This window comes from Microchirus variegatus, assembly GCF_963457635.1.
Source record: "Microchirus variegatus genome assembly, chromosome: 21".
Classification (NCBI taxonomy): Eukaryota; Metazoa; Chordata; class Actinopteri; order Pleuronectiformes; family Soleidae; genus Microchirus; species Microchirus variegatus.
The window spans coordinates 19,246,333-19,258,517 of NC_139822.1; the positions used below are offsets into that span (position 1 = coordinate 19,246,333).

At 40.1% G+C, this 12,185-nt stretch overlaps 1 protein-coding gene across 1 annotated transcript; it reads left to right on the forward strand.

The window, feature by feature from the left end:
- Positions 1-611: 611 nt before the first annotated feature.
- LOC310942317 (keratin, type II cytoskeletal 8-like) lies at positions 612-11,595 on the forward strand (the record flags this gene model as incomplete). The annotated part of the gene is made up of 10 exons (XM_083907690.1): positions 612-923; positions 5,439-5,647; positions 5,729-5,789; positions 7,062-7,157; positions 7,353-7,517; positions 8,485-8,610; positions 8,777-8,920; positions 9,651-9,727; positions 9,846-9,892; positions 10,160-11,595. 10 exons carry the CDS (start codon positions 612-614, stop codon positions 10,267-10,269), a joined length of 1,347 nt encoding a protein of 448 aa, XP_083763816.1. The 3' UTR covers positions 10,270-11,595.
- Positions 11,596-12,185: the final 590 nt, after the last annotated feature.

Sequence of the window (12,185 nt, forward strand, 5' to 3'; positions counted from 1 at the left end):
TGAGATTAAAAAGTCAGAATACTGAGATTAAATTCACAATTCTGAGATTAAAACGTCAGAATACTGAGATTAAAGTCATAATTCTGAGATTAAAAAGTCAGAATACTGAGATTAAAGTTATAATTCTGAGATTAAAAAGTCAGAATACTGAGATTAAAGTTATAATTCTGAGATTAAAAAGTCAGAATACTGAGATTAAAAAGCACCACAAACACACTTTGACCTCCAGAGTCCCAAACATAAGGATTAAAATGATTTAAAAATTTGATTTTGCATCATGTTTTTGACCGAGCGTGTGTGTGTGTGTGTGTGTTTTCTTTGTTGTTGCTGATGATTTCACCAGTGTGTGTGTGTGTCTGTGTGTGTGTGCGTGCAGGTAACAAAGCCCCGCCCCCTCCCAGCACCTGGATTATGTGACACCTCAGCTCCTCTGAGCTCCAGTTTCTCTCCTCCTCCTGTTTAAAAGGCCACACAAAAAACCCCTGACGTCTCACACTCACCTGACTCTGTCTGACTCTCTGCTCAGAGCCGCTCACCTCTCTAATCCTCTTTAATCTCTTTAATCTCTTTAATCCCTTTAATCTGGTTAATCCTCCTCCTTCCTCTTCAGCATGAGCCTCAGTCGTACCAAGCGGATCAGCTCCAGCAGCTCTGTGCGCAGCAGCAGTGCGTCCAGGAGGCTGAGCGGACTGAGCCCGGGTCAGGGCGGCTTCAGCGGCGTCTCCCTGAGCAGCAGCTCGCTGTACGCGGGCGCCAACGGGCACCACCCGGGCCTGGGCCCCCCTCTGACCGCCCTGTCCGTCAACAAGAGCCTGCTGTCGCCGCTCAATCTGGAGATCGACCCGAGTCTGTCCATGAACCGGGCCCACGAGAAGGAGCAGATCAAGAGCCTCAACAACCGCTTCGCCACCTTCATCGACAAGGTAACGGGATTATTACAGCAGATTATTACAGCAGATTAACACAATCACATGCAAGACAGAAAATATTCCAGGCAAATTGACTATAATTTGTTGGATTACAAAGTCAAATATGATATTTAAGAATACTGAGATTAAAAAATCAGAATACCGAGATTAAAGTCATAATTCTGAGATTAAAAGGTCAGAATACTGAGGTTAAAAAAATTGAATTCTGAGATTAAAAAAAATTCAATACTGAGATTAAAGTCATAATTCTGTGATTAAAAAGTCAGAATACTGAGATTAAATTCATAATTCTGAGATTAAAAGGTCAGAATACTGAGATTAGTCAGAATTCTGAGATTAGAAAGTCAGAATACTTAGATTAAAGTCATAATTCTGAGATTATATAATAACACAGTCTTTCCCCACAGCATCACTGCTTTACTGACATTTCATTTCATTGCGTTTCATTTAATACAGGGATTATTATTATTATTATTATGGTCGAGGATTAGGATTAGGATTAGGATTAGGATTAGGGCAACATGCAAAAAAGTTCTTGGAATTTTAAATATTCTGGAATTGGGATTAAAGTTAGAATTTTTAATGTCTTATTTTGTCACGTTGGTGTTTGAAAACCTTTCGTTCAGATTGACCTCAGTGACACAAAGTGACCACACGAGGCAGCAGTGGACCAGCAGCTCCTGTGTACTTTGGTGTGGGAGAGTGAGTGGTTTAGTGAAACATGCTCATGTGACTTTAATGACTTTAACAAGGATCTTCTCTGGTTTCTGTCATTAGAGGAAGTGAAAACACAGACGACTGTGGTTCATTCATATTAGATGAAGAGTGTTTGAATAATCCAGCAGAACTTTCTCCACAGCGTCACTGTTTCATTTAATACTGGGATTATTACTATGTCAGAGGATTAGGGCTTACAGAATTCAGAATTCTAACTTTCATTTAGAATTATGAGGGGGGGGAGTCAGAATACAGAGATTAAAAAGTCAGAATACAGAGATTAAAGTCATATTTCTGAGAATAAAGAGTCAAAATACTGAGATTAAAAATCATAATACTGAGATTAAAAAATCTGAATTCTGAGATTAAAAAGTCAGAATAACTCTGAGATTAAAAAATCTGAATTCTGAGATTAAAAAGTCCTAATTCTGAGATTAAAGTCATAACTCTGAGATTAAAAAGTCAGAATACTGAGATTAAAGAGTCACAATACAGAGATTAAAGTCATATTTCTGAGATTAAAGAGTCAAAATACTGAGATTAAAAATCATAATACTGAGATTAAAAAATCTGAATTCTGAGATTAAAAAGTCAGAATAACTCTGAGATTAAAAAATCTGAATTCTGAGATTAAAAAGTCAGAATACTGAGATTAAAGAGTCACAATACAGAGATTAAAAAGTCAGAATACTGAGATTAAAGTCAGAAGAAAGACAGAAATCAGTTTGTTTGTTTGTTTGTTTTTTTCATATAATTCTGACTTTCATGTCACTTTAATGTCAGAATTCTGAATTCCTGCAGAATCATCATCACAGAGTCTGGATTAATGTGAGATGTTTCCTCTGCGTTTAAACGAAAGAGATTAAGATAAAGGTGAAGTTTCCCACAGACACAGAGCTGTGATGTTAGAGACATCGATACTTTAGACAACATCGCTCTTTCTCACGGAGTCACTGACAAAACCTCACAATGGAGGCTTTGTACACACAGATACACACACACACACACACACACACACACACACACGGACACACAGTCCATCACTTTGCACGGCGGCCATTTTGACCCTTACCCTAAAACGTGACAAAATGGCTGCTGTTTTGTACCAAAGAACCAGAGAAAGTCGAGATGTGCAGCATCTGCCTAGACAGGTGGTGGTGAAAGGATAAAATGTGTGTGTGTGGGGGGGGGGGGGGGGGATAACACATTTAAAGCATCTTGAAGACAACAGCAGTCACTTTATTAGGTTCACCTAACACGTAAATAAACGCATTTAATCTAATACAGGGATTAGATTAGGATTGTAGAGGATTAGGGCAACATTTAACATGTCGACATTTGAGATTAAAGTCGGAATTCTTAGAAACTCAGAATTCTGAGATAAACAAAGACGTACTTTTAATCTGAGATTAAAATCCTGAGGGGAAAAAAAATATGAATTCAGAGAAAAAAAGTTATTTAGAATTAGAAATTTAGAATTTTGGGATTAAGGTCAGAATTTGCAAGGTTTAATTGAGAATTCTGAGATTCTGACTTTTCTTTCAAATTCTTACGTTTTTTCTTTGAATTCTGAGGGGAAAAAAATGACACTAATGTCAAAATTCTGACATTAGTGTAATTTTAATTTGGTTTAATCTGGTTTAATCTGGTTTGACAGATTATTTCTAATCAAACAAACCAGTGGATTATAATGATTCAGTAATCGTAGCAGAATAGATTTTAAATGATAGAAAAAAGACAATTGAACAGTGATGAAGATGATGAAGACCACTTTATTAGGTACACCTGAAGAAGAAGTGATAATCTGACGTCTGTCTAATGCAGATTATCCCTCATTAGACCTTTTTAAGAGGAAAATAAAAAGTCATGCAGGCTTTAAAGAGGCATTTAAAGTGTGTGTGAGGGTGTGTGTGCGTGTGTGTGTGTGTGTGTGACACCTGAGCTCTGTGACCCATTTCCCTCCCATTGAACGGGTCGAGCTGTAACCTGACGACTCGGGCGAGACGCGGTGCGTTCGTGTGTCAGAGGGAGATTATTCTGCTGCGCTGACACAACACGGGCTTTTGTGTGTGAGGAATAATCCCGACTGTGGGCGAGAAACCCGAGCCGAGCCCTGAGCTCAGGGACGGACACTGATCCGTGTGTGTTTATCTGTGCGGAACCAGGAGGTCGTTTACCTGAGGAAGGAAGTTATTATACTAAACAGGTCAACTTTGTGGTGATCGAGTCAAATACATTAGTTGTGTTGTTTATATATACATGCGCAGTACAACACTTGCGGTACAACACTCACGGTATTTCACAGTATAACACTCACAGTACAACACTCGCGGTACAACGTTCGCAGTATAACACTCACAGTGCAACACAGTATAACACTCATGGTACAACGCTGGCAGTACAACACAGTACAATGCTCACGGTTCAACACAGTACAACACTCACAGTACAGTATAACACTCACAGTACAACACTCACAGTATAACGCCCGCAGTATAACGCTTGCAGTACAACGCTCGCAGTACAACCGTCACAGTACAACCCTCACAGTTCAACACAGTACAACACTCACAGTACAACACTCAGTATAACACTCGCAGTACAACACTCACAGTATTTTACAGTATAACACTCGCGGTACAACGCTCACAGTATAACACTCACAGTACAACACAGTATAACACTCATGGTACAACGCTGGCAGTACAACACTCATGGTACAACACTCACAGTACAACGCTCACAGTTCAACACAGTACAACACTCACAGTATAACACTCGCGGTACAACGCTCGCAGTACAACACTCACAGTACAACACTCACAGTACAACGCTCACAGTACAGTATAACACTCACAGTACAACACTCACAGTAAAGTACAACACTCACGGTACAACACTCGCAGTACAACACTCACAGTACAACACTCACAGTACAGTACAACACTCACGGTACAACACTCGCAGTACAACACTCACAGTACAACACTCACAGTACAGTACAACACTCACAGTACAACACTCGCAGTACAACACTCACAGTACAACACTCGCAGTCCAACACTCACAGTACAACAAAGTCCAACACTCGCAGTACAACACAGTACAACACTCACAGTATAACACTCACAGTACAACGCTCGCAGTACAACCGTCACAGTACAACCCTCACAGTTCAACACAGTACAACACTCAGTATAACACTCGCAGTACAACACTCACAGTATTTCACAGTATAACACTCGCGGTACAACGCTCACAGTATAACACTCACAGTACAACACAGTATAACACTCATGGTACAACGCTGGCAGTACAACGCTCACAGTACAACACTCACAGTACAACACTCACAGTACAACGCTCACAGTTCAACACAGTACAACACTCACAGTATAACACTCGCGGTACAACGCTCGCAGTACAACACTCACAGTACAACACAGCACAACGCTCACAGTACAACACTCACAGTACAACGCTCACAGTACAGTACAACACTCACAGTACAACACTCGCAGTCCAACACTCACAGTACAACACTCACAGTACAACAAAGTACAACACTCGCAGTACAACACAGTACAACACTCACAGTACAACACTCTTCAATTTTGACGACTTATTTGTTACGAGCTGTTTCCACCGTCTCGTGGTTCTAACCTAGTTTTGTTTTGGCTGCCAAATAGTGTTTTTAATGTATTTATATGAATATACACGTGTCTAATGATGGTCTGTTTGATTGAGTGATGGAAACAAATGAAAAACAAACTGCACTTCCTTGTGTTAAAGGTGCGTTACCTGGAGCAGCAGAACAAGATGCTGGAGACCAAGCTGGAGCTTCTGCAGGGTCAGAGCGTGGGTCGCTCTAACGTGGAGCCCCTGTTCGAGGCCTACATGGCCGGACTGAGGCGTCAGATGGACCTGGTCAACAACGACAAGACCAAGCTGGACGGGGAGCTGAGGAACATGCAGGGTCTGGTGGAGGACTACAAACACAAGTGAGTCCAGATCAACGCGCAGATAAAGACCCTGAACGCACCACGCCTCGCCCTCACCTCACTGACCTTTCTCTGCCGCAGATATGAGGACGAGATTAACAAGAGGAACAACCTGGAGAATGACTTTGTCATCCTAAAGAAGGTCGACTCACACAATCACTCATTCATTCATTCATTCATTCATTCATTCATTCATTCATCGCAGGTGTGGCAAAGTAAGATGAACCACTCTATTGTGTTCGTCACACGAGAGCAACAACAACAACAAAAAGACAATTGTTCTGCTTTATTTCAGGGTTTTTTTTAACTCAAAAACGTTTAAATTTACGCAGTGCGTAACTGAGGGAGCACTTGTGTGTATGCAGCAGTAGAGCAAAGTATTTCACTACTTTTTTAAACTTGAAGTTGTTATTTTTCAGAAGAATAATTCTTATCTGAAACTTTTTGGGGGTTTTTTACGGTGGCCCTGAGGTGCAGATCATGAAACGCAAATCACGAAACGCAAATCAAGAAAGACAAGCGCAAATCACAAAACACAAACGCAAATCACTGAAACAAACGCAAATCAAAAAACACAAACGCAAAAGTCAAAAAACACAAACGCAAATCACAAAACGCAAATCACAAAAACGCAAATCACAAATGCAAATCAAGAAACACAAACGCAGAACACAAACGCAAAACAAAAAACACAAACGCAAATCATGAAACACAAATCCAAATCACAAACGCAAATCACAAACGCAGAACACAAACGCAAAACAAAAAATGCAGAACACAAACGCAAAGCAAAAAACACAAACGCAAATCACGAAACGCAAATCAAGAAAGACAAACGCAAATCACAAAACACAAATGCAAATCACAAACGCAAATCAAAAAACGTAAAACACAAACACAAAACAAAAAACACAAACACAAAACAAAAAACACAAACGCAGAACACAAACGCAAAACAAAAAACACAAACGCAAATCATGAAACACAAATCACAAAACACAAACGCAAATCACAAACGCAAATCACAAACGCAAATCACAAACGCAAATCACAAACGCAGAACACAAACGCAAAACAAAAAACGCAGAACACAAACGCAAATCATGAAACACAAATGCAAAACACAAACGCAAATCACAAAACACAAAAACATTGACTCAAAATGTAAGAGCTATGTCTTGTGTTGTTTTTTGATTTGCGTTTGTGTTTTGCACCTCAGGGCCACCGTAGTTTTTGACTCAAAAACCTAACTCTTAGTGCTCCCGCGGCACAGATGCTAATTTGCAGTTTTTTGATAGCAATATAAAGTAGCAATAATTGTTGCGGAAGTCACAAGTGAACTTTGAACTGTGACGTTTTTCGTAATTTCACAAATTCAATCTGATTTTAAAACATTTGTCTCACCTGTGTCCAGGACGTAGACTCCGCCTACCTGGTGAAGGCGGACCTGGAGGACAAGGTCGGCGCTCTGACCGATGAAATCAACTTCCTGCGTAACGTCTACGATGAGGTACGGAAACGTCGTCATACTCTGAATTTGTTGTTTTTCCATGTATCCATGATTATCGCAGAATCGCGATATTATCGGTATCGCGGACCATGTATCGCGATATATGATAGTTTTTGGCCACTTTCTTACATGTGGCGCCTTTAAGTTGTGTATTATTATTGTTGTTGTTGTTGTCGTTGTTGTGTTGTTGACCAGGAGCTGCGTGAGCTGCAGTCCAGCATCAAAGACACGTCTGTGGTGGTGCAGATGGACAACAGTCGCAGTCTGAACATGGAGCAGATCGTGGCCGAGGTCAAAGCTCAGTACGAGGAGATCGCAGCGCGCAGCCGCGACGAGGCCGAGGCCTGGTACAAGACCAAGGTGTGTGTCAAGGTGTGTGTGTGTGCGTGTGTGTGCATATATACTATATATATATTTATATCTGCCTCCTAAAGTTGTGCGTACTGGACCTTTAAGTCGTCGCTGTCCGCTGTCATTTGAGAGCGAAATCTAATCCAGAGCTTCTTCATCACCTGAAACCCACGAGGACAGAAAGGTCAAAAGGTCACAGTGGTGTGTCTGTGTGTGTGTGTGTGTGTGTGTGTGTGTGTGTGTGTGTGTGTGTGTGTGTGTGTGTGTGTGTATGTGTGTGTGTGTGTGTGTGTGTGTGTGTGTCGCATTACAGCAGCTCACGCTTTTTATGCTTCGACATTTAAAGCTGTAGTACGCGACTCGCAACATGTCGGAGAATGCGTACCTATCTTTGTGGGGACATTTTTTCTGGTCCTCACAACTTTAAAGGGCTTTTTTTTAGGGTTAAGACCTGGTTTTAGAATTGGGTTAAGGATTAAGGATTAAGGGTTAAGGATTAAGGATTAAGGGTTAAGGATTAAGGATTAAGGATTAGGAGTTAAGGGTTAAGGATTAAGGATTAGGAGTTAAGGGTTAAGGATTAAGGATTAGGAGTTAAGGGTTAAGGATTAAGGATTAGGAGTTAAGGATTAAGGATTAAGGATTAAGAGTTAAGGATTAAGGATTAGGAGTTAAGGATTAAGGATTAAGAGTTTGTGTGTTTGTTGTCGAGCCTCTCGTGTATATATGTGTTTTCTGTGTATTCTGATCTCTTTTTAAAGTGTTTATATATTTGTATTTTATCTTCTACAGTGAAATATTATGTGATATATTGTTATATTATTTGTTTTATGTCTTTTAAATGTTACTGACCCTTCACAAGAATCCCTCTGTTCTCTGTCCATCATAACCTGTTTCTCCTGCTGCCCCCAAGTGGCAAAAAAAACATATTACAGGAGCATTTTAGGCACCTTTTGTCCTTTCTTTGTCTCCGTAGTTTGACCAGATGTCGACTCAGGCCAGTCAGTTCGGAGACGAGCTCCGCATCGTGAAGGGAGAGGTGGCCGAGGTGAACAGGCTGATCAGCCGACTGCAGAGCGAGATAGAGGCCGTCAAATCCCAGGTGATTATGACCTTTGACCTTTGTTTCTTCTATATTTTGATTATCGCAGAAATTGATATTATGGGTATCGTGGACCATGTATCGCGATATATGATCGTCCGACGATATATTTCGATTATCGCAGAATCGCCATATTAGTGATATTATCATTATTATCGTCCTTCAGCGTGGCAGTCTGGAGAACCAGCTGGCTGAGGCAGAGGAGCGTGGAGAGCTAGCGGTGAAGGAAGCTAAGATCAGGACCAGAGATCTGGAGGACGCTCTGCAGAGAGCCAAGCAGGACATGGCCCGACAGCTGCGAGAGTACCAGGTGAGTCCTGGACCTAACGCTAACGCTAACAGTACCAGGTGAGTCCTGGACCTAACGCTAACGCTAACAGTACCAGGTGAGTCCTGGACCTAACGCTAACGCTAACAGTACCAGGTGAGTCCTGGACCTAACGCTAACAGTACCAGGTGAGTCCTGGACCTAATGCTAACGCTAACAGTACCAGGTGAGTCCTGGACCTAACGCTAACGCTAACAGTACCAGGTGAGTCCTGGACCTAACGCTAACGCTAACAGTACCAGGTGAGTCCTGGACCTAATGCTAACGCTAACAGTACCAGGTGAGTCCTGGATCTAACGCTAATGCTAACGCTAACAGTACCAGGTGAGTCCTGGACCTAACGCTAACGCTAACAGTACCAGGTGAGTCCTGGACCTAATGCTAACGCTAACAGTACCAGGTGAGTCCTGGACCTAACGCTAACGCTAACAGTACCAGGTGAGTCCTGGACCTAATGCTAACGCTAACGCTAACAGTACCAGGTGAGTCCTGGACCTAACGCTAATGCTAACGCTAACAGTACCAGGTGAGTCCTGGACCTAACCCTAACCCTAACCATGTCAGTGGACTCTAAATGTAAAAATAAGGGATCAGGAAGTCCGAGTTCCCAATTTTTCCCCATTGACTTCCATTCAAACTTTTAAAAAATAACTTCGGCCACCAGGGGGCGACATAGTAACTTGACTGATCTCATGATCCTCTTCCCCTGCAGGATCTCATGAACCTGAAACTGGCTCTGGACATCGAGATCGCCACCTACAGGAAGCTGCTGGAAGGAGAGGAGGACAGGTGAGGATTCACTAAATATGTTTAAATAAATACATATATATATATATCATAAATATATATATATATATATAGACATATATATGTGTGTATAATAACCTGGTTGTGTGTTGTTCTGCAGACTTGGACAACAGTCCATCCTCAACATTCAGACTGTCACCAACTACAGTAAGTAACACACAGACACCTGGTTAATTAGTTAGTTAGTTAATTAGTCAGTTAGTTAGTTAGTTGGTCAGTTAGTTATTTTGCAAATACACAATAAAATACAATCTAGTAAAATAACAGATAACAGATAAATGAAGATGAAGAGATTTAAGACAATCTGTCAGTCTTTACTTAAAGGACACACTGATGATATCTAACAGTCCTCTGTCCTCACTGTGTGTGTGTGTGTGTGTGTGTGTGTGTGTGTGTGTGTGTGTGTGTCTCCAGGTACTAAAAATACCAATGGTTACCACAGCAGTAGCAGCAGCGGATCACCAGCTCCAAGACTGTTGATCAAGACGACTGAGACCAGAGACAACAGCAGATACACACACTGAGACACACACACACAGACAAACACACACTGAGACACACACACACACTGAGACACACACACACAGACACACACACACTGAGACACACACACACACTGAGACACACACACACACACACTGAGACACACTGAGACACACACACACACACACTGAGACACACACACACACAGACACACACACTGAGACACACACACACACACACACACACACTGAGACACACACTGAGACACACACACACACTGAGACCAGAGACAACAGCAGATACACACACTGAGACACACACACACACACTAAGACAACCACACTGAGACACACACACACTGAGACACACACACACACTGAGACACACACACACACACACACACTGAGACACACACACAAACACACTGAGACACACACACACTGAGACACACACACACAGACACACACACTGAGACACACACACACTGAGACACACTGAGACACACTGAGACACACACACACACACACACACTGAGACACACACACACACACACACACACTGAGACACATATACACTGAGACACACACACACTGAGACACACACACACACACACACACACTGAGACCAGAGACAACAGCAGATACACACACTGAGACACACACACACACACACTGACACATACACACACACACACACACACTGAGACACATATACACTGAGACATACACTGAGAGACACACACACTGACACATACACTGAGACACACACTGACACACACACACACACACACACACACACACACACACACACACACACACTGAGACACACACACACACACACGTGTGAGTTGTGTATTTACTGACTAACCTTCAGATTAATGGAAAAACAAATCTATAAAACAGAGAATAAAGATAGAAATAGTGGTGAAGTTTGTAGTTTCTAATATCATTTATTCACATATATTCACACATATATATTCACATATATATTCACATATATATTCACATATATAATCACATATCTATCACATTATATGATTAGTAAATATGTTGTGTTTACTGTAGTTTTTCTGGGTTAATTTTCTGTTATTAGTGTTTAGTTTTTTAATGCATTTATGTGAAACTGTGTCAGGCTGCAAAAACATTTGATTATTAACTGATCACTAAATCAATCACCAGCTATTTTAATGATCGATTAATCAAGTTTAGGTCAATAAAATCAGTTTAAAATAGATCAAACTAGTCTTCAGTTATTGTTTGTTTTTGCTTCATATAACAAAGAAATCATTAAAACTGTAATCACAAAGTCATTTAATTCATTAAATAAAATAAATAATTACGTAGTCATTTTTATTTACAGATGTGATGTCGGGGTTTGTGTCACTTTTTCTGTTGTTGTTTCTCACAAACACAATAAAAATCAATAAACGCTGGAGTGTTTTAATTTTCTTTTTACTTTTTTTATTTATTTTGATATATATATATATATATATATATAACAAATATACAGCACTATTTTGATATATGTCTTATATATTTGTTTTTTTCTGGTATTGATTATAAATGCTGACTATTTATTATGTCTATATGTGTGTATATATACACATATGTGTATATACCTTTGCCGTTATTAAAAAGTACTAATAATACTTATCTCCAGTATCTCATAAATAAAATTATAGTTATTCTACTTAATAATAAAGAATGAAATTGTCTTTTAAAACTCTACTTAATTCGTAATTTATTTAACGTTTTATTTTGATAATTCTTCTTATCTTAATTCTTCTATGTTTTTCTTAATATTTAATGGTTTCTGTATTTGTATTAATTTTTCCTCTATATTTTAAGGGTTTTCAGGTATTACTTTTTCCTTTTTTTTACCTTTATTAGTCTGCTTTAATGCTTATCTGCCTAATCTCATAAATAAAATAGTAGTTATTCTATTTAATTTAAAAAAT